At 37.9% G+C, this 23,614-nt stretch overlaps 2 protein-coding genes across 7 annotated transcripts in view; one reads left to right on the top strand and one right to left on the bottom strand.

Moving 5' to 3' along the window:
* Positions 1–18,982, top strand: part of WDR3 (WD repeat domain 3) — a 31,328-nt gene extending 12,346 nt beyond the window's left edge. For both annotated transcript variants that reach the window (XM_003933531.3, XM_074381193.1), the window contains exons 10-27: positions 516–623; positions 1,403–1,633; positions 4,389–4,482; positions 6,864–6,965; positions 8,251–8,336; positions 8,486–8,621; positions 9,317–9,373; positions 10,390–10,490; positions 10,710–10,821; positions 10,944–11,078; positions 11,360–11,410; positions 11,904–11,969; positions 12,439–12,531; positions 12,999–13,046; positions 13,698–13,741; positions 15,432–15,560; positions 17,834–17,927; positions 18,205–18,982. In XM_003933531.3, coding sequence (XP_003933580.1) covers positions 516–623; positions 1,403–1,633; positions 4,389–4,482; positions 6,864–6,965; positions 8,251–8,336; positions 8,486–8,621; positions 9,317–9,373; positions 10,390–10,490; positions 10,710–10,821; positions 10,944–11,078; positions 11,360–11,410; positions 11,904–11,969; positions 12,439–12,531; positions 12,999–13,046; positions 13,698–13,741; positions 15,432–15,560; positions 17,834–17,927; positions 18,205–18,360 — 1,843 coding nt within the window. In that variant the 3' untranslated portion in view covers positions 18,361–18,982. The remainder of the gene's footprint in view (positions 1–515; positions 624–1,402; positions 1,634–4,388; positions 4,483–6,863; positions 6,966–8,250; positions 8,337–8,485; positions 8,622–9,316; positions 9,374–10,389; positions 10,491–10,709; positions 10,822–10,943; positions 11,079–11,359; positions 11,411–11,903; positions 11,970–12,438; positions 12,532–12,998; positions 13,047–13,697; positions 13,742–15,431; positions 15,561–17,833; positions 17,928–18,204) is intronic.
* The window catches only part of SPAG17 (sperm associated antigen 17), a 250,275-nt gene continuing 238,624 nt past the window's right edge, over positions 11,964–23,614 (bottom strand). For all 5 annotated transcript variants that reach the window (XM_003933530.4, XM_074381189.1, XM_074381188.1 and 2 more), the window contains one exon: positions 11,964–12,481. The gene's annotated coding sequence lies outside the window, so the exon portion shown is untranslated. The remainder of the gene's footprint in view (positions 12,482–23,614) is intronic.

Below are 23,614 nucleotides of genomic sequence, written 5' to 3'. Positions count from 1 at the left end.
GCTGGCTTCTTTAATATTTACTCCGTTATCAATTACCATGAAAAGTCTGAGAAGAATTAGGTACCGATAAACCAATTTTATCAAGTCTCAGAGAGAGAGAGAAAATCACCTGATTTCGCAAATCTTTTGAGACCTATTCTGGTTTATTTAACATGGTTGGATTGTTTAGTGCCGGTTAATGAGTTTTCTAAAAAGTCCTGAAATTAGAAAAATAACCAGAGACATTTCAGTGGGGATAGTTTGAATTAAAAGGACTTGTTCCAGGAAATTTTATGGGCTATTACATTCAGAATCCATTTCTTAAGAGTACCTATTAGGTGAAATAATACTTTATGACATTGTAGTGTACAAAATGTTTCCACATATACTGCATCGTTTAATTCTCATGGTAATCCTGTGTGGTTAAGTGACTTTTCCAGAATTATGGTTGGTTGAGGGACCAGATTTTGAACTCAAGTAAGAGCAAAGCTGCTTCTAGAAAAGTAAGAACATGATATACTTTTCTTCTTCTCTAGGTTAAATTCTTGCAAAGGGGAGGAAGAAGATTCTGAAATTAATGTTGAAATGACTCTTCAAGATGAAATCCAACGGGTGACTAATATCAAAACTTCTGCCAAAATCAAGTGAGTAAAAAATAAATTATCATAGTAGTGAACTCCCAAGTATTGTTGGCTTTTTCATGCTATTTGTAAGCTGTCTGTTTGAATTATGTATTTGGAGACAGTGGTCGTGAGACATCTGTGTCACACTCTGCCCCTGTTGCTCTCGCCATGAGCCCACTTACTGTCTCGTATTTGGATTATTATTAGCTAGTAATTTGCTGTCTTTTCCTGCCGCTAATTAAAAAAAAAAAGTATGTCCCACGTTCAGAAAGGATATAAGTTCACTTATAAAGAAGAATACATACATAAAAACAAGGTATCAGAACCAGGATGTGAGCCTAGATTTTTTTTTTTTTTTTTTTTTTACTTAAAAGCGACTCACCTACTACTCCGTATTTGGAGCACTCTTTTTGAGGCGTAGTCTTGTTCTGTAGCCCAGGCTGGAATGCAGTGGCACGATCTCAGCTCGCTGCGACCTCCGTCTCCCAGGTTCAAGTGATTCTCCTGCCTCAGCCTTTCCATAGCTGCAGTTAGAGGTGTGTGCCACCACACTCGACTAATTTTTGTATTTTTAGTAGCAACAGGGTTTCGCCATGTTGGCTAAGCTCAAACTCCTGATCTCAAGTGATCTGCCTGCCTCAGCCTCCCAAAGTGCTGGGATTATAAGCGTGTGCCACCGCACCTGGCTTCAGAGCACTCCTATTTGAAAAATTATTTATAGTTATTCAAACTTTATATGGCTAGAGGACATCGTGAGCTAAGGTGGTAGATAGAACATTTATGATTATTTTCTCATGCAGATCTTTTGACTTGATTCATTCACCTCAAGGAGAGTTAAAGGCTGTCTTCCTGCTACAGAACAACCTGGTGGAATTATATTCCTTGAATCCATCCTTGCCTACTCCTCAGCCTGTCAGAACAAGCAGAATTACCATCGGGGGTCATCGCAGTGATGTGCGGACTTTGTCATTCAGCTCAGACAATATAGCTGTTCTTTCAGCATCAGCTGATTCTGTTAAAATATGGAACAGGTTCGTGAAATAATTTTTCATATAGCTGTTTTCAGTAGTATTTCTTTACTTTTAATTTTTTTGTTACTCTTAGTCGTTAACTTCTTAAGGCCCTCAATACAATTCTCTTTAGTGCATTTGGGCCATTGGCCTATGGAGCTTAGAGAAGAAAAAATTGCCTTTTAAAATGTAGTGGAAAAAAAAAAAAAAGCAAGTGTGTTCCCTGTCTAGAGCTTATAGCTGTACTTGGCTAGAGAAAAACATACTAGCTACTCTTTAAATTTAATAAAAAGTGGGCTGTTAGTGCTGCCCAGTAATTGTACCCTAATTTCTCATCATTCTTTTATTTTCCTAGATGACTGTTTTACACCATCCTTCTGTCGTCAAACCAAATACCTCCAAAACCTTTAAGCTAATGATCTATCTCCCATCTTAAAGGAAATAATAATCCTCTCTCATCCCTGCTTTGCTCTCCCGTTACTACCCCATTCTCTGATTCCCTTTTCTCCATTCTGCCTTCATCTGTCTCCATCGAGCTTTTGTCCCCACCATTTCTCAGAAGGATCATTATCATCAGGGATCATGTTTCCAAATCCAGTGAGCTAAAAGCTTTCTTTTATGCTCTCTCCTTGAATTGTTAACTTTCTCTCTTTGAAACACTTTCTTTGACTTTCATTATTTCCCCTTCCCTTGTTATCTGTTTATTCTCAGTCCTTCCTCCATCCTTCTTATCTTTATGACCCTAAGTGTTAGAGTGCTTTAGGGCAGTCTTTGGACCTTTTGTCTATCTAAACTCACTTTATGTCATCTCCTGTCATGTAGCTTTCTCTGTGATGACATATAAATTTGTATCTAGCTTTAGTCTCCTCCCTAAACATCAAACTCATATATACAAATACTTCGTATCACCACTTGAATATCTAATTAAGTATTTCAAACTTTTATGTGTCTCAGACCAAACTTAAGATGCTAATTTCTCCAAAAATCTTCCCATCTGCTATTCCTTCAGACTTCCCTACCTTAATAAATAATTACTTGATACCAGTTGTTCTAGTCCAAAACCTTATAACCATTCTTGATTTTTATTTATTTATTTTGAGGCAGTCTTGCTCTGTCACCCACGCTGGAGTGCAGTGATGTGATCTCGGCTCACTGCAACCTCCACCTCCCAGGTTCAAGTGATTTTCCTGTTTCAGCCTCCTGAGTAGCTGGGATTACAGGCATGTGCTACCACACCTGGGTAATTTTTATATTTTTAGTAGAGATGGGGTTTCACCATATTGGCCAGGCTAGTCTCAATCTCTTGACCTCAAGTGATCTACCCACCTTGGTCTCCCAAAGTGCTGGCATTATAGGCATGAGCCACCATGCCCGGCCCATTATTTTCATATCCCATATCCATCCAATCTCTTAGCAAATCCTATGAGCTCTACCTTTAAAACTTATCCCAAATCCAGCCTCATCTTACCACCTGCACTGCCACTACCCCATTCAAACCACTGTCATTTCTCACGTGGGTTATTGTAATAGCCCCCTGACTGGTGTCCCTTTGTTCTTGTTTGCTCCTCTGTAGTCTGTTCTCAACACAGTAACCAGTGCAATCTTTTAATAGTAGAAGTTAGATCACTTTGAATAGTTCCATCTCACTCTACCTACCTTACAGACCTTATCTCTTACGACTTGCCTCTTCTTCAGTAGAGCCACACTGGCCTTGCTATTCCTTCAACAGAACAAGAATGTACCTTCCTTATAGCTGTTGTGCTCCCCGTTCTTTTTGCCTGGATCTGTCTTCCCCATTTATCCGTAAACTTTTTCCATGTCTTATCAGATGACAGTCCTATCATTCTTACCCTACTCCTTGCACTCTTCCCCCTCTTCTCCCAGCATTATGTTTCTCTGCAGCACCTATCATCTGACATATCAAATGTTTACATATTTATTATTCTCAAAGACTGTTAATCTTTATGAGGTTAGGAACCTCTGCTGTTTCGTCCACTGTTTTTTTTTTTTGTTTTTTTTTTTGAGACGGAGTTTCGCTCTTGTTGCCCAGGCTGGAGTGCAATGGCGCGATCTCGGCTCACTGCAACCTCCGCCTCCTGGGTTCAGGCAGTTCTCCTGCCTCAGCCCCCTGAGTAGCTGGGATTACAGGCAGGTGCCACCATGCCCAGCTAATTTTTGTATTTTTAGTAGAGACGGGGTTTCACCATGTTGACCAGGATGGTCTCGATCTCTTGACCTCCTGATCCACCCGCCTCAGCCTCCTCCTAAAGTGCTGGGATTACAGGCGTGAGCCACCGCACCCAGCCTCGTCCACTGTTTTATCTCCAACTCCTAGAACAGTACCTGGTGTATAGTAGGCATTCAGTAAATGTTTGTTAAGTGGATATTTGAGATATTTTAATCAGTGAATGTTTGTGGTCCTATAAAAAATGCAGGGATATGTAATGATGTACTAATTTGACTTGTAGTCCTTCAGATTCACTCACTTCTTGGTAATGGCAGATTGGGTTCTGTGGAGCCCAGCAGACACTTTTTTCTACCTGCTTTTATATGATTTCTGTTCCTTAGGATTTGGAGGCCCTATAAAGTAAACAAAGTTTGATACTCTTTAGTATTTTCTCCCATGACTATAATTGTATGTGAGTCAAGGGTTTTTAAGACTTTTATCTTCTTTTATGTTCATCTGTCTGAGTGAGTGTATTGAAACATACACACTGACCTCCAAACTGGGAAGCAGATCTCTTAACATGAGTTCCTTATGTTTTCTTTTTCATAGGTCTACACTGCAGTGTATTCGCACGATGAGCTGTGAATATGCACTTTGCTCATTCTTTGTACCTGGTGATAGACAGGTGATCATAGGAACAAAGGTAAATGGAGACCTTTTCCGGGATATCTGGAGCTTTTCTACTCCAAATTCGTAAAATTAAGAAATCTGGTTCCTGTTTTTAGCATATTGGAGATGTGCTAGAGCTAAGTAATCGGAGCATGTTAGTTTATTGCGTTTTTTGTTTACCGAAGTTTTATTTGTTAAAAATTATGAAGAAGAAAATTAAAATCATGACTCTGAGATAACTACCATTAACATTCATGTGTCTTTTCATGAGCACATGTGAAATTGTGTTTTAATTAATTATAAAACATATTAAGGGGAATAATAAAATAAAAGTACCTAGTATGCTTGGCAGATAGAAGCATTCAGTAAAGACAAACTGATCAAGTCCTCATTCCTAGGGGTAGTCAGATTGGGGGACAACCACGTGGAAATAAACAGACATGGATTTATATTTAGTCTCTGCCCTTTAGAAATGGATAATTTGGAGCAAGTCACGTAACTGCGCGTAGTGTGTTTCTTTATATGATGGGATGATGACACTTCCTTTTTGACAGCAGCTTTCCTACTAGACAGACTGGGACCAGGCTCTGGCACTTAATAGCTATATGACCTTAACACTGGTTGTTAGCCTTGGTCTTCTCATGGAAAATGATGTTAATAACCTATTTCACAGAGATGAAGTATGAGATGGAGTCTTACTATGTTACCCAGGCTAAAGTGCAGTGGCACGGTCTCGGCTTACCACAACCTCCGCCTCCTGGGTTCAATGATTCTCTTGCCTCAGCCTCCTGAGTAGCTGGGATTACAGGCGCACACCACCACACCCAGCTAATTTTTGTATTTTTAGTAGAGACAGGGTTTCACCATGTTGGTCAGGCTGGTATCGAACTCTTGACCTCGTGATCTGCCTGCCTCAGCCTCCCAAAGTGCTGGGATTACAGGCGTGAGCCACGACGCCCAGCCTGAAGTATGCAAAACTCTTAGCAGAGAAACTAGCTTGCAGCAGACACCTAATGGATAATAGAGCTGATAGCAGAAATAGCAGTAATGGTTGTACCAGCGGTGAGAATAAACCGGAACAAGGTCTATGGAGTGTTTTGAAAAGTGCTTTGCAAGTATTTGTCATTATTATTCCCATAAAACAAGGGCATATGTACATGAGTTTTATTATAAAATATATGGATTACAATGGATATTTTTTGCACAACAAAAAAATATAATATGGGCTAGTGCGATTTTAGCAACAATGCCAGGAAACGTGTTTACATTTCAAAAATTTCCTTCTTTTTTCATTCATTCTTGCAACAAACGTCCATCTCCGATTTGCTGTTGGGAAAGTATTTTTTGAATTGCTTAAGACTACCCATGTGACTAAAATGCAATCTCTGGCTTATGGCTGTGCTAGGCAGTTAATATATATTATCTTGTTTAATCCTGACAACATCTTTGAAACATTGGTGCTATAAATTTCATTTTGCAGATGAAAAGCTAGGTTCTTGGGGATGAATTTGCCGGTGGGCACAAAGCAGACCTGGTACTCAAGTCTTCTAGCTTATGTTCTCTGTACCACATTGTGCAAAAGCACAATGATCAATAAAGCAGGCTTTGCCTGTGTGTGTGTGTTACATGCTGACACCATGACTATGGCTTATATAAACCTCTAAACAGGAATTGTAGAGTGATTGCTTTCTGTGCCATTCTGATTTTTTTTTAATTCATTGTCTTCCTTAGTGTTATAGGTAGATCCCGTTTCTTACTGCCAATGTATTGTAGAGGAGAAAACCAAAAGCAGATGGAAAAGAGTTGGTTAAGCCAATAACTATAGAGGATTGTCCCCTTAAAGCAGGCGTCGCCAAACTACGGCCCGCGGGCCGCATGCAGCCCCCTGAAGCCATTTATCCGGCCCCCCGCCGCACTTCAGGAAGGGGCATTTCTTTCATTGGTGGTCAGTGAGAGGAGCACAGTATGTAGCAGCCATCCAACGGTCTGAGGGACAGTGAACTGGCCCCCTGTGTAAAAAGTCTGGGGACGCCTGCCTTAAAGGATTGGCTAAACTTTCAAGGTTTTTCGGTTTGCATTTGCTATTTTGTTTATTCTGATTTGCCTAATGGTCATGATATTTTCCTTCTGAAGTTGTGGAACCGATGAAAGTAATGTGTCCAGTACCACACAATGGTACTATTCCATACTTGTACACCGTGACAGCCCTGCCAAGGTTAACTCAGCACATTAGTAGGGGATTTAATAGCATTTAATTAGATAGGAAATACAAAACATAGAATGTGGGATCCATTTCCTAAGCAGTCGATCACATTTTTGCAGCTTGGTTATGCGGTCTTTCTAAATTGTGCAGGTGTGAATCATGGAGGTTGTAGATATGTTCATTGGCACTGTGCTCATTTTGTGTCTTCCCAGACAGGGAAGCTGCAGCTTTATGACTTGGCCTCAGGAAATCTGCTGGAGACAATAGACGCACATGATGGAGCTTTATGGTCCATGTCCCTCTCTCCAGATCAGGTAACTAAACCAGATTTTAAAGCTCTGGACTTCCCTCTGGCTATAGTTCTCAATTCTTATACCAAGTTTTACTGCTGCTAAGAAAGATATCTCTCAGGGTTTCTCTAAAGAAAGCCTGTGGGTTTTTTTGGTCTAATCTTTACTCTTCATATGTGATACCTTCTTATATACCTGGTAAGTGACTAGCTGTCATTATGAAATGAATTCATGTTTGGCTACTCTGGCTCATCAGCAACATGGCATCAAATTGCTTACCCTCATGATTTTTTTTTTGCCAGTGTTCATAATACTTCTTAAGGTGGAATATGCCCTTGGGCAACATGACGCAGAGAACCAAGCAGATTGGCTGCTCCCCTTTTTTCCCAAACATCTATGACTGTATAAGCTTAGTAGTTTTAGCAAGTGCGTTCGCCTTTACAAGTCAATAAAAATATGCTCGCCTTCAAAGCAATTCCTGGCAAACTGCTTATTCTAGTAATGGTGATCTTGCTTAGAAAATCTTGAGATACTTTTTTGACAATACCTTAAGAAATTTTGGCCCATTTATTTAAATAGTTTCAATGGTAGAAAATTTTCATCCATTGAAAATAGATCTTAGTTTTGGGAAAAAAACTGAAGTTTAGAGTGGTTAATACCATTTGGGGTCCAAACCAAACAGCTGTGAGTCCAAAATAGTAATAAATCTTGCATTTGTAGAGTGTTGTATCTTTTCCATGAACTGTGTGGTCTTTTTTTCAACAAAACTAGGGATCATGGAAAGGTTGTGTTCTGTGTTATAAATCTGTGAGGTGGCAGAACAGACACTTGAGATTCTGTTTTCTGCCTCCACGTTCTGTGTACTTTACACTAACACCACCATGTAATGAGACTAATTTTCTTGATAATGGAAAACAGCTTCAAAAATGGTTTAAGCCGGGACATTGCAGGACTAAATGTATATCCTTCTGAGGTAAATAGTTAAAACAAATCTAAATTATCCATTCTAGGTATATTCAAACTAGTTTACTGAGAGTTTTTGTTTCTTCTTGATGCTAGATAATAGTATAACTAGAGCTTTTCATTGGTTATTATCTCCGCCTATGTTAGTCAATGGTAGGACTTTTCACTAAGGTTTGCGGCAGTAGATCCAAAAGAGCAGTGAAAGGGGCTAGAGAGAACCACATTTTTCTTAATTTTTATCCCATGCCATTAAATAAAAATATTTTCTTAGACTTCTAAAATGTATCTTCTTAGCAAAGTTTTTAGGTTAAAATAGTTTTTAATGGAAATTTCATTTGATTTTCAGCGTGGCTTTGTGACAGGTGGTGCAGATAAATCTGTCAAATTCTGGGATTTTGAGCTAGTGAAAGATGAAAATAGTACCCAAAAGAGGTGAGTAGACATTTTTTGTGTCCATTCTTTGGAATGAAAATGGGAAACCACTGAATGTCAAATGTACGTATTGTTTGTTGTTAGAGTTAGGATTTATCAGGATTTGTGTTCTCATTAATTTTTTTCCTGATGTTTTTTTGTGGTGCTAGACTTTCTGTGAAGCAAACTCGAACCTTGCAACTAGATGAAGATGTTCTGTATGTCAGTTACTCTCCCAATCAAAAGCTATTGGCTGTGTCTCTGCTGGACTGTACCGTGAAAATTTTCTATGTTGACACTTTAAAGGTATAGTGGTTATGCCAGGGGATATTTTCCCTTTCTGACTGACCTTAACAATTTGGATGGAGACTATAAAGAAGTGGCCGTGACTGTGCTTGGCAGTAGTAATGCAGTTCTAAAAATTTGTGTGTGAATCAAAGCAATGTCGGCATCCTAGAGAAGCTAGCATTTTAAAATAATTCTATGGTTCATAAATTTTGTTTAAAGCAAATTATATTTTATATGTTCAAAAAATCATGTGGGTAGAAAATTCTTTTATACTAAGTAGTTATAAGAACATTGTGAGGTGATTTTACACTTGGCTATATATCAGGATCATTTGGGTTGCTTTTAAAAATATAGATTACTACAACCAGAGAGTTGATAGGAATGGATTGAGCCTCGGAATTTTTTTATGAGACAGGTGCTCTGAAATCTTTCCAGTGAAGCGCTCCAGAGATCCGACTGAGGCAGTAAGCTTCTGTGGGCCTCCTTGCCTCCACTGTACTGCAGTATTCTTGGCATGTCCGTGGAGGATCTGTGTATTGGACACCGGTGCTCTTACCAAGCTGTCTTTTATGGCTTTTCTTTGAAAATACACATGTAAAGCAATTTAAAAATGTATTTAGTATTGTATTTTAAAGTCATATTTTAGACCTACATGTAATAAATTATACCTATATTTTATAGACAGATATGAATTATTTTTTTTTAATGTTTAGTTTTTTCTGTCACTGTATGGACACAAACTGCCTGTTATCTGCATGGACATCTCTTACGTAAGTAAAGTTTAAATAGTGTCTCAGTAAAATGTTATCTTTTCTAAAGCAGATACTTATTTCTGGCTTGATGTCTTCATTTTGGATTATTTGCTTTTATCATTTTGTTATATATTTTTCTCTAAAAAGTCTCAATTTAATATATAGTATCTTATATGTATTACTTTAACGTTTTCAGAATAATTTTGTATTATCTCAGTCAATCCTTATAAATATATTAAGCCGTCTTATAGATCTCCCAAATAGTATTTTGTTATTTAAAATACTATAATTGGTAGAATCCACTAAAATATGAAAGACTTTTAAAAAGGCATTCCTTTTTGTTCTGAAGGATAATGGTGCTGAGGAGCTTGGATTTGTATTTGGATAGTTAGGGTACTTTACGCTATGTAGCCTTTTGGTCTCTTGACCAAAATCATTTATTTTCCAATATCTAGTTTTGATTAGGAGTGGCAGTGTATATTTAAAAACAATGTCTATTCTGTGTGTTGACCTCAAAGCTGTCTGATCAGTGCACTGACAAAGTTAAGTTACAGTGTTAAATGTATTTCTATTTTTTTTTTATGTTGACAACCATTTAAACCAGGCATTGAAATAGGAGAGAGAAGAGAAATAGTGATAGGGAACATGGGATACATAAACATTCTAGTAGTCTTTCTCAGCTTCTCTTCTCTTTCTCCCTTCCACTTTCTCTCCAAATCCCATGCCAGAGATTAGAGAATCTTTTTCCCATCTAACAAAGTAAATAGATAATCTTACATTAAGGCACAGCACTGTCCTATGACAGTACGGAAGTATTTAAGCCAACAAGGTTCATGCTTTTACTTAACAAGCTTGTAAAGTACCTCTGTAGGTAAGAGCAACAAAGAATTCAGTGTTTTTAGTAAAGAGATGAAATCAGTTTTTTGGCTTCATTTTAATGTTTTTGAAAGAAATGGGTTAAATATTCTGGTTAGCTTTTTATTCATATCCAGAATTCAAAACTCAAGGTAATGTTTTACTTTGGTTTCTCATAGGATGGAGCACTCATAGCAACTGGCTCCGCTGATAGGAATGTGAAAATCTGGGGTTTGGACTTTGGGGACTGCCACAAGTCTCTCTTTGCACATGATGACAGGTAAGTATAGTCTTTTCAAAGGCCTCCCTTTAAGTCACCTGTAGATATCACTTTCCTTGAGCATCTGGGTCTGTTTTTCAGTGTTCTCAGATAGTGATATAAGCTCTAAAATATAGTCCAACACTGTAGAAGTAGCTAGTCAAATGCTATTTATGTTTGTAAAACTCTTTTTACTAACCTGGAATTTTATGACATTTGAATATTTCTGTCACTTTTCAGTGTGATGTACCTACAGTTTGTACCTAAGTCTCACCTCTTCTTCACTGCCGGGAAAGACCATAAGATTAAACAGTGGGATGCAGACAGATTTGAACACATACAGACTCTGGAGGTAACCACATGCCTGCTTTGCTTGCTCGGTACTTAAGAAATACTTTTAAGAGTATTTAATTACCCACTAAGTAGTGGTCTATGAATGATGACATTTTTTTTTTTTTTTTTTTTTCCCTCTAGGGGCATCACCAGGAAATATGGTGTTTGGCCATAAGCCCCAGTGGAGACTATGTTGTTTCATCGTCCCATGACAAATCTCTGAGACTTTGGGAGAGAACAAGGGAGCCTCTTATTCTTGAGGAAGAAAGGGAGATGGTAAGAACGTTAGGCTTGGTTACAAATGTGCCAGTAGCTGTCTGACAGGCTGTCCTAGTTGAAGTTTTCTGTCTCATGCAGCTACACCTCATTCATTGTGAGTCCAAGAACCTTCAGGAGATCTGTTCAAGACTATTGTCACCCATTTCAGAAGCTAGGCAGAGATAAAGATGCCGTTAGGGGTTACGCTATCAAAGAAGCAGCTTCTTGCTGCCTTATTTCTCTTTATATACAGACCATGTTTTATTCTCTCAAATTAATGTATGTCTATCTCATGATAGGAAAGAGAAGCAGAATATGAGGAGAGTGTGGCCAAAGAAGACCAACCAGCAGTAAGTTAATTTTGGGGACCCTGAGATTATGCCCCGTATATAGTTATCTTACTGAAATTGACTATAATATCCAGAACTTCTAATAGAATTAAAATTGAGGCTAGAAATTTTATAGTATAACCAGCTGATAAGGGAAAGAATCTGTGTAATTGTTTTTGTTTAACTGTATATCCTAATTTTGTGGTTCATGTGATTGGCCAAATTTGCTATTGAATAACTGGCAATTGAGGCTTTAGGGAATCATTTTATTCACTGTAGAGCAAAAATAAAAATTAGAAAATTTGGATATTCTCTTTTTAAACATTTGCAGAATATTCTTACGATAATACATATGCTTAGGTGTCTGACACTAAGTACTGTCAATGGTAGTTGATAACACTTAGCATTTTCATAAGATAATGATGGCTATTTTTATGTGGATGTAAGATTAATTTATCAGCTCTTTTTAACTCCTGTCAACACTATCCTTCAAGGGTTTCTTTATTTCTGGCAGGTTCCAGGAGAGACTCAAGGCGACAGTTACTTCGCTGGAAAGAAAACTATTGAAACAGTGAAAGCAGTAAGTTGATATAGAATGTAGTATCTCATTTTTTAATAAGATCCCAACTTTTTAGTAAAAGTTTTATTCTGTATCCACCAGAAAGCCATTCTGTGGCAAAAAGCTGATGAGATTAAAAGGTGGGGATTATAACCTCTGTTTTCTTCTCTTGTAACCAAAGATGGGAGTAGTCCTGAATCTCTTTGATCAGTATGTGCTTTTTTCCAGGTTTTCCTGGGACCTGCCCTATTCAGAGTGTCTCAATATTATCCGACCTGAGTCTATAACACTTAGTCTCCTCCCTGTGAATTAGAAAAATAAGAAAACCAAAAATGTCTTTACATGCTTTTTGGCTCTCTATTGGCACATCTTTATTAAGTGGATTGAAGCTATTTGATTTGGCAAATTTCTAGTCAGCTTTTCCAGTTTTCGGTGTCCTGGGATGACAGGGTGTTTTGTCATGATCTCTGTGCTTTGTCATCATCTGTAGGCTGAGAGGATCATGGAGGCTATTGAGTTGTACCGAGAAGAAACTGCAAAAATGAAGGAACACAAAGCCATTTGTAAAGCTGCAGGGAAAGAGGTAAGAGAGTACAGTAAATTGCAGTATCAATAGAGGGAATTCTGAGGCGAAAACCATCATTCCGGGATCTGTTCTCTAAGATCAGGGTATGCAATAAATGCAGTAGAACCTTTCCAACTCACTGTATTAGAAGAAATTGAGGCACTGTGGGAGGAAGGGAACTTGGTCTAAATGAAAGTGAAGGAAAGGAAATTACAGATTGAGGTGATTATCGTCTGGAGTAGAAATTCACATTCCTACTTTGGTTTGGGAGGCAGGGTAACCATTTCAGATTTCCAGATAAAACGCATTGTCCAAGCCCATTCATGAGTGCTATAGAAACTAACAGGCTTGAGAATTCTTTTATACTCTGTCATTTTTTTAGGGTCTCTTTTCGAAATTATAAAATAGAGTTACTATTCTGTCTGTAACAAGCGCTATGTAAGTCTCAGTTTTTTGAATGATTTCATTTCATAATTTCTTCATAGGTTCCTCTTCCCACCAACCCCATCCTGATGGCTTATGGCAATATCTCAGTGAGTAAAATGTGTAACAGTTTTTCCTTGGTTATTCAAAGGACAAGAAAGGAAGTAAAGGGGCATCATGATTTCGGGATGGATTATTGGGAATACTTTTTCTTTAAAAGTCTCTTTTGAGTCTTGGCATTCCATAGGATAGTTTGTGACTTCCCAAGCCAGCCTTTTTGGTTGGACTCGACTGCCATTCTTCTGTTTTTGAGTGCTTGTTTATGTTCAGTGTCCAAAGCCCCCTGAAGGTTCTAGAAGTTCATAAATGAACTTTTGAATCAGTCTTCTGAGGAAAAGTTGACAGAAATCAGTCTGATACGATTTAGACTTTAGAAGAGAGAGAGGAAAAGTAATGGGAGAGTGTATGTTTCTCTAGTAATCTAATTAGTATTTTACTTGCATGTCTCATCACTGCTTTTGGGAGTCAGGGCATCTTCACCTTACAGATTAGTAATCTGGCTTGACTTGTATAGTTGCTAAGGGACAGAGTTCGATTGCAAACCCAGATCTGGCTGACTCTAAACTCTTACAGATCTTGCCATTTTAGAACACTTTTTCTGAAGAAAGGAGAGGTCCCTGTTTTATAGGAGACAGAAATTAGAGAACTTTAGTAGAAACCAACCAAGAGTATCACTAATGGTGTTAATCCTTCCTTTACAGCCTTCAGCTTATGTATTAGAGATTTTTAAAGGTATCAGGTCAAGGTGAGTGAGTCCTTGCACACAATTACTATAATCTGTCACCAAACATTTACGAAGTGCTTATTTGAACAGGAAATAAATGGAAATTATTTATTGATTATTGTCTTTCTTTTAGGTTTAACAATATCAAAGTTTTGATGGAAAATAATTTATAAATGTTTGAAGTGCTAGAACTAGGAAGTTCCTTCTAAAGTATGAAGAGAGATGCTTTTAAGGACAAATGAAGGGGAGTGATTTATGTTGTAGGCAATGAGATAATATATAATTAAATCAGAAGCACCAACTGTTAATATATTTTTATATGTTTGGCTTCTTTTCTGTGTACATACACAATTGGAATATTATATAAAGTTATATTCTCTTCTTTTTCACATATTCCCTGAATATTTATTTGTTGTTCATATTTAAAAAAAAATCACTGAATTCAGAATTATTTCGTTGTATGAATAATTACTGGATGTTGCCTTTGTTTCTCCTTTTTGGCTATTAAGGGCCTCACTGAATATGTTTACATATATATCTTTGTCATCATTATTGATTATTTTCTTAAGAGTCCTAGCAGCCTAATAACTGACAGTAGGCATGAGAATTTTTTAATTACCAACTTACTTTCCAGGGTGATTATTACTGATTTTTGGCAGGCTTTTACATATTTGTTGCCAGTGTGAGAGGCAGAAGGTAATATTGTATTATTTTCATTTCTTTTGACTATTACTGAAGTTAAAAATCCCAGCACATTTGTTGACCATTTGTATTTTTTCTTGTGAATTTTTAGTTATTTTTTTTTTTTTGCTCTTAGGTAGTCTTTTACTGGTTTTTTAAGAATTCCTTCTGGGCATAGTGGCTCATTCCAACATTTTGGGACGCTTGAGACCAGAAGTTTGAGACCAGCCTGGGCACCATACTTTATTTTCTTTATCACAAAATTTTTACAATAACTGTTATATTATTTGTGATTTTCCTTTTGATTTTATCGATGAGTTTGTACTACTGAAGGCTATCATTTTCATAGTGAACCACAATATCTACATATGTTCCTTACAAGAAACAACACCTGTCTTAGGATAAAGATGAAGCTTCACTACAGAAATGTAAAAGAAAATTTATTAATGTGAAGGTTACAATACATTTCAAGATAGAAGATTCTGTGTTTTAAAGATTTAATTTTTCCTAATTAATAGGTTTTTTAATCCCATTTGATATCCTCTTAGGATTTTAAATTAGAATTGTTGAAATAATAATGCTTGAGCTAGTTCTAGAGGGAACGATTTTCCCAGATTAAAAGGCTATAAAATTAGCAAAATTAAAATAGTGTAGGATTGGTGTCAGGATCAATCATCAAAATAGACTCTAAAGCCCTGAAACACACTCTGTCATATATAAGGGCTCAATATATGGTAAAAGAATATCATATGAAGATGGAGTATTCAACAAAAGGCCTTGGAGAAATTGTTTATCTGGAGGAAAAAAATGTTAGACTTTTCCCATCATGCCATTGACCAGAATACATTCTAAATAGATTAAGATATTAAATATAAAACAATTAAAAAGGGAGATTCATCTAGCATATAGATGAATATTTAACTATAGGCAAGATGTATTCAAGTAGAAAATGAGTAGAAAAATAATAAAGGGAAAGATTTAAAAACCATGTTAAGAAATGTGGTTTTTTATATGTATTTTTTTTTTTCAGTGAGCTGGAAGAATCTCTACTTGTGCTGCCTTTCTCTTATGTCCCAGACATTCTTAAACTCTTTAATGAATTCATGCAGCTGGGCTCTGATGTTGAACTCATATGTAGGTGCCTTTTCTTCCTCCTCAGGTAACATCGTTTTCCAAACAATACCATGTCTGTTTAGCACAGCTGCTTCAGTAGAACCTTAACTAAGCTGTCAACACTTTGGGATTAAGAAATACTATGCCGAACTCGGTGGCTCATACCTGTAATTCTCAGCACTTTGGGAGGCTGAAGTGGGTGGATTACTTGAGCCCAGGAGTTTGAGACCAGCCTGAGCAATATGGTGAAACCCTGTCTCTAGCAAAAATACAAAAATTAGCTGTGGGTGGTGGAGCACACCTGCGGTCCCAGCTACTAGGGAGGCTAAGGTGGGAGAATTGCTTGAGCCTAGGAGGCAAAGGCTACAATGAGCCCTAGATCATGCCACTGCACTCCAGCCTGGGCAACAGAGCAAGAATCTGTCTACCAAAAAAAAAGAAAAAGAAGTATTGTTTCAGAGAGTGAATTTCAGTGCTAGCTGACATAAAGTGTTTCTTATCCTTTGGAATCAGTCTTTCCTTTAAAATAAGGACCATGATGACCCACCTCTTTGAATAAGAAGTCATGGTAATACATTGCTGAGGAATGCTTACTCAGTCATAAGCCTCCACGTGATCGTCTAAGATAGCTCTAGTTCTAGTCTGTTTGCCAAAAGCCAATTACGATTGGCCAATTTTCCTCATTTGTTGTTTCTTTTAAATCAAGCTTGTCCAGCCTGTGGCCTGTGGGCCCCATGTGGGCCAGTACAGCTTTGAATGTGGTCTGACACAAATTTGTAAACTTTAGTAAAACATTGAGATTATTTTGTTGTTGTTCGTCAGCTATCATTAGTGTATGTTATGTGTGGCCCGAGACAATTCTTCCAATGTGGCCCAGTGGAGCCAAAAAGGTGGACAATACTGTTTTTTGTTTGTTTGTTTTTGAGGCAGAGTTTCGCTCTTGTTACCCAGGCTGGAGTGCAATGGCGCGATCTCGGCTCACCGCAACCTCCGCCTCCTGGGTTCAGGCAATTCTCCTGCCTCAGCCTCCTGAGTAGCTGGGATTACAGGCACGCGCCACCATGCCCAGCTAATTTTTTGTATTTTTAGTAGAGACTGGGTTTCACCATGTTGACCAGGATGTTCTCAATCTCTTGACCTCGTGATCCACCCGCCTCGGCCTCCCAAAGTGCTGGGATTACAGGCTTGAGCCACCGCGCCCGGCCGACAATACTGTTTTAAAATGTTTAGTATAAGCTAACAGGTTTTGTTTTGTCCTTATGCCAACATTTTAAGGAAACTGGTTTATTTCTCATAGTCTCTACAGGTGCAAATGGAAATGTAGGGGTGTATATAGAGGTGAACTAAGGAACACAAAGCAAATATGTTCATTAGGCTATATTCTTAAATATGAAGAATTCTGTTAATAGGTAGTTGAGAAGAATATACATACAAAGGCTTAATATATTCTTCTCATCTCTCACTCTCTGACTCTCACTTTCAAGCTGTTATAGCAGAGAACAGGAATAGAGACAATTTGAACATTCCTTCAGATACTGTTATGCAGACAAAAACTGGCCAGCCAATGCCAAATAGTTAAACAGGTATATTTAGTGAATTGACCAAATAGGCATTCGGTGAATTGGCCTGTTTTTATGATTCTTAACCCTTCATTACTTATATTCTATCCAGGATAGTAGCAAGAGAAGAAGAAGATGGTGTTCTGTTGCGATATTGATAATTTGGGGCAAGTTGTAAAGACGTAAATTCATATTTAACAATATTACTAATTTAATGGCATACGTGCTATTGAATCAGGGTTGCTGGTTCTACGAGAAACACTGAATATTTAAAGTGTATCAGAGCTTTATAGATGGGTACTACCTGACAGGTATGGCAGGGTCTTCAAGGATATCTTGGTACTCTAGGTCAGAGTTTGAATCTCTGATGAATGTCTCTCTCTTTTTTGCTGTAGCTTTATTAGAAGTAATAATGCATCTTTGTTGAGTTGGCATTTCTTAGAGGGCTCATTCTGTCTTTGAGTTTTCCACAAAGTACCACTGTCAAAATCTGTAGCCACTGGCAGATTGCTAGGAAAGAGTTAGCCTTTGCAAATGAGTTCAATGTGTTATAAAGTTTAGGATAGTATTTTTTAAGTTGTCATCAAATTGAACTGAATAGTAGAGAAAGAAACTTCTTTGGCTTTTTTTTTTCACCAAAAGATGTCTATACTGTATTTTTTTGTTGTTGCTTTGATATTGTGTCTGTTTACTGTTTCTAGAAGGGTTAGGTAGGGCTAGAGCCTCTCTGCAACATGGCTCTGTTTTGTTTTTCTATTAGGATTCACTTTGGACAGATCACTAGCAATCAAATGCTTGTGCCAGTGATAGAAAAATTAAGGGAAACAACTATTTCAAAAGTCAGCCAAGTCCGGGTAAGTATCGTTGCATAGAGATAAAATGATGAGGCGAATTCCTAGTGTGATTAGAAGTAGTATACTGTGTTGTGCTTTGTCTTTAGCAGTACCCACCACCGAAAAATCCATATTTGAGATAATTTTTGTTGGAATTAGTAGGGGGAAAAAAAAAAACAGGAAAAGTTCTTAATGAGGGAAAGATAAGTGACAACACCTGAAGCTTTGGTTCTCATATGCTGCTATAATGAACTGAAATGGGAGAAAATTTTTTAATATTTATCGTCTGGCATTCCAGGATGTTATCGGCTTCAATATGGCTGGTCTTGATTATCTCAAGAGGGAATGCGAGGCAAAAAGTGAAGTTATGTTTTTTGCTGATGCCACTAGCCACTTGGAAGAGAAGAAGAGGAAGAGGAAAAAGAGGGAGAAGCTGATTCTAACGTTGACTTAGAACTGAAATGTGGTGTCTTTTTTTTTTTTACTTTTTCCTTAAAAGGACACATAAACTAAGCACTGTAGAGTTGGTATCATCTTAAAAATACCAAATAACGGAAGATCACATTGCAGAAGATCTCAGTATGTGGTTCATAGCTTTGCCTGAGGAAATTCCAACATGAGATTATGGGCTGGCTCTGTTTCTTGGACTTAAAATGCATGATTAGTTTTAAAATCTTTATGTGCTCTCAAAGCTTGAGCCTTGCAATTGTTGTTCCCTTTATATTCTAGCAGGGAATAAATAATTGTGTTAATTAGGTATTTGTTTCACTGGAGTTGAAATTAACATTTGAAAAGTTTTTCATACTTTTTTAGGGCAGATGATTTGTCATTTATTTATATGAGGTTTTACTACCTATTGAGATAATCAGGTGCATAATTGATTGCCCTCTGGCCATAAAAATACAGTATCATGGACTCTTGGAGCAAAAAGGACCGTGAAAATTACCCAGAAAAGCCTCCCCAGACTTAACCTTTTATGAGTTATGTCTGTATATAAGAAGATTCTAATTGCTGTTTATACTTTTCTGAATAAAATAGTTGTTTCTAATTAAAGAGTAGGCAAGCTAAGATGCCTGGCTGGGCTTCCGAGTGATTAATACGTCTGTGTGTGTGTGTGTGTGTGTGTGTGTGTGTGTGTAGATACATACACAGTTGACGCTTGAACAATGCAGGTGGTAGTGGCGCTGACTCCCCTGCACGATCAAAAATCTGCATATAACTTTTGATTCCCCAAAGTCTTAAGTACTAGTAGCCTGTTATTGACTGGGAGCCTTACTGATGTATTATATATATTGTATACTGTATTCTTGAAGTGAGCTAGAGAAAAGAAAATGTTACTTACAAAATCATAAGGAAGAGAAAATACATTTGCCGTATTTATCAGTACTATAAGTGTGTATCATCTGTTTATCAAATGAATTGTCTGCCTGGAGTGGCAGGCAACCACAGCGCAGACTTCAATCTGTGGTACCTATCAAGCAATTAGATTTTTCTTGTAATGTCATGACTTCTCTCTGCTTTTTGGAAGCACTGTGATATGCAGTTTACTGGGGAGATGAATTGTTCATGCACAGGCGATTAGTGTGCATACTCGGAACACTTGAGCTCACTGCAATAGCAACAGCAGGTGGCTGTGAAATTACTCAGTAATAGACTGTGTATTACAGTAAATTATATGCAGTTATGATTTAAAACTGCATCCTTTTTTTTACATCTCTCTCAACTGAATTGTACCATGTATTATCTGTGTTTGTGTGTATTAATTTTGATAAAATAATAGATTTGCATGTATTTAATAACAGTAAATGAGAAAATAGTCTAGTATCTACATATATTTTACGCATTCGTGGTAATTTTTTTATGTTCAATAAACAAAAGTATTTTTTCAAACTATTTTTTTCATCTGCAACTTCTCTCATTGTTTCAAATGTCTAAAAAAAATTTTCCAATATATTTGTTGAAAGAAATCTGTATATAAGTGGAGCCACATGGTTCAAACCCATGTTCAAGGGTTTGTCTACTGTATATCTTCATGGTAGGGATTTGGGGAAGTAGGAGTGTTCTAGGAAAAGATACTGACAGATACCTCTGGGTCTAGGCTTTGGGGGAAGTTTCTAAATTACTACATCATACTTCTTGTTATAGGCCTGTTTAGACTTTCTGTATCTTCCTGAGACTGTTTTGGGTTTTATCTTTTTTGTTGTTCTTAATCCCAAAGCCTTAAAACTATGAATTTGATAGTTTTAGTTCTCTGTGAATTTGATCATTTCAACCAAGTTACTGTATTGTGGGGCCACCATTTTCTTCCCAGGCTCAGAGCTGCAGTTCTTCTGGATTGGCGATTTCTGTCCCAAACCACAAGTCTTAATGTTCTTGAGCATAACACAGTCACTGAAATGAGGTAAGGAATGCAGTGGTGTTATTTGTTGGGCAGAATAAGTAATTAAATTTTGGCACAGTGTTTCTAAAGGCATAACTATGAAAGGCAGGAGAATAGCCAGGCAGGATAACATATTCTAGGTGCTTTCCAAGGAGTCAATGTTTAGGCAGCTATTCCTGCCACCAGGGAGAGGAGTTAATTCTTGAAAAATAATTATTTTTGATGAGAACAGGTTGAATCAATATGCTTAGAGTTGTTCATCAGAACATAAGTCATTTTCTAGTAACATTTTTGATGGTTTCCAAACCAAAACAAGTTCCAGGAGGGCATTCTAGATGTATACGTTACTAACTCTTATGTTAGAAGTTGCTGTTTTCCCATAGCTTTGCCACCATTTGTAATTGAAAAGCCTGACAGTGGTTGGGAATGTAAAGATGTTTCTGTCTGGTAAGTATCATACTAACCAAAGAGAAGGGGAACTTTTATGATAAAGTGACGTGTACAGAGCCTAGCTAAGTTAAAACTTTTGCTCAAAATACTTAAAACTCCTTAACCCTAAAATTTAAGGTCAACAGTTGCATTAAAAAGTAAATTTTAGGCCGGGCGCGGTGGCTCACGCCTGTAATCCCAGCACTTTGGGAGGCCGAGGTGGGTGGATCACGAGGTCAAGAGATCGAGACCATCCTGGTCAACATGGTGAAACCCCATCTCTACTAAAAATACAAAAATTAGCTGGGCATGGTGGCGCGTGCCTGTAATCCCAGCTACTCAGGAGGCTGAGGCAGGAGAATTGCCTGAACCCAGGAGGCGGAGGTTGCGGTGAGCCGAGATTGCACCATTGCACTCCAGCCTGGGTAGCAAGAGCGAAACTCTGTCTCAAAAAAAAAAAAGTAAATTTTAAGCCAGCAAATTTCTAGTCATTAAGTCAGTGTTCATTGTCTTAGCCATTGGCTGTATATAATCCTTAATATAAAAACCATTCAATGACTGATATGTCTTGCATATTGTGAAGTAAGTTACATGTAGAAATTCTGTAATACTATAAAGAAAAGCCTCTCGAGGTTGCAGTGAGCCGAGATCACACCACTGCACTCCAGTCTGGGCAACAGAGTGAGACTTGGTTAAAAAAAAAAAAAAAAAGCCTCTTGAACGGTTTATTGGGAGTAAAATACTTAAGTTTGTTTTTAAAAAATAATATGTATGTATATATCCATTCACTTAGAGAAAATATGCTTAACAATTTTGAAATTCTCTGGCTGGAAGCTAGGTGCTTTGTGTATTTGGTATTAAATTGTTTCTCAATGGCAAGTGTCTTAAATTATATCTCATTCTAAAGAAATCTAGCAAACCTCTAGCAGAGAATCTAGGACAGTGCCCAGGAAAGCAATGGTATCTGTTGGTAGGTTCAGGACTGTATATGGGACTCTATTCACCTATCAGCTATAGATGAGCCTGCTCAACATAGCCTTTTTAGGCCAGATTAGCCTTCAGAAGAGAGGGAGATTTTGAGCAGGAGCTTAGGAAGAAACCACATGGGTTTACAGATACCATCTACAATCTACCCTCACAATTCGGGATCCTAAGTTTGAGATGGGGCTAAGGTTCTTAAAGGTACTATCCCCATATATTCAAGTCTTTTCACTTTATTTCTGACGTTTTTGGGATCCAAGCAGCCTTGGTATGTTTTTAGAACACAGTACACGTGTAACAGTCACTGTGCCCAACTCTGGTAGTAGTTGCCCTTGTGTATCCCTTCCCTTCATGGGGTTGGGCCCAGTGACAGGCTTCTAATGAATGGAATACAGCAAATGTAATGGGTTGTCTCTTCCAAGATTAGGTAGGTTATAAAGCACTGAATTCTACCTTGCTTACATTCTGGCTCTTCATGCTTGCTCTGATGAACCAAGCTGCCATGTTCTGAGATTCCCTAAAGAAAGGCCTACATGGCAAGCAACGTGGTATTAAATTGTTTGGTATTAAATTTGGTGGTATTAAATTTGGTATTAAAATTGAGTGGCAGTCGCCAGTGAGGATCTATGGCCCTCAGTTTAACAGCATGCATGAAACTGAATCCTGCCAACTGCTGCTTGAGTGAGCTTGAAAGCAGATTCACTCTCAGTTGAACCAGAGGACCCCACTGAGCTGTGCCCGATTCCTGACTCACATAAGCTATGAGTTCATAAATACTTACTGTTTTAAGCCACTGTTTTGGGGTGGTTTATGGCATAGCAACACACAACTAATACAGCTTCTATAGAGCAAATTACCTAACCTTTTCCTCATTTATAAAATGGGTAGAGTAGCAGCTACCCACACAGAGTTATTGTGAAGTGTTTAAAGTCACGACTGTTACTGCATCTTTTTAATCTTATCAACTCTGCAATAATATGCACAAAGAGGCATGAAGATATAATTTAAGACATTTCATCTATTAGGTAGATTCATGAATTACTTTTGATAGATTGGCGCCAACAGGAATTAAGAACCTTTGAGAGCTATTCCATAGTTTCCAGAATTGTCCAGCTAGAGATGCAGACTGTACCACTTCTCATTTGGGGGTAACTTCTGAATGTCACTAATGAGAACTGAAATAAACTATGTCCTAATTTAGTGGTTCCCAAGGTGTAGTCCAAAACTATAATATTAAGATACATACTGGGTTGATTACTGCTCTCCGAAAATTCATGTCCACTTGGATTCTGTGAATGTGACCTTATTCGGAAATAGAGTCTTTATAAATGTAGTTAGTTAAGATGAGGTTAGATTAGGGAGGGTGAGAATGTTACATCAGCAGAGACATTGCCAGCTTGGACTGAAGGAGAGAGAGACAGTACAAAATGAAGAAAGGCTGTCAGATTTCTGGAATTCTGAAAGCAGGAAACGGGCTGACCAGGGGGTAGGACTGTTGCAAGAGGGCCCAGGCTGAGGGCTCAGAGGGTGGGGCTGATGGAGTCTTTGAGGGCCTAGAGGCTGGGATTGGTGGAGTCTCCATGTGTTTACAGGGCAGATGGAGCCACAAATTCTGTCCTTGAAATCTAATGGGGTTTCCTCTGCTGGGTCAGAAAGTTACTATAGACAGTGACTTCTTTATTCTTCCATTTTCTCCCTTTTGGCATGGGAATTTGTATCCTGTGGTGGTCCCACCATTGTATTTTAGAAGCTAGTAACTTGTTTTTCAGTTTCATAGGTCTGGAGATGGAAAGAAGGCCAGGACAGTTCAGCTTCAGAGTCTCACCCATACATGATTTAGATGATGAGCTTTGAGACTTTTGGAGTTGGTGACCTTTAGATGGGACTTTAGAGTTAATGCAGGAATGGATTAAGTATT

This window comes from Saimiri boliviensis, chromosome 11 (genome assembly GCF_048565385.1).
Source record: "Saimiri boliviensis isolate mSaiBol1 chromosome 11, mSaiBol1.pri, whole genome shotgun sequence".
NCBI lineage: Eukaryota > Metazoa > Chordata > Mammalia > Primates > Cebidae > Saimiri > Saimiri boliviensis.
The sequence above is the reverse complement of the archived record's forward strand: the minus strand, read 5'-3'. Positions and strand labels throughout refer to the sequence as shown.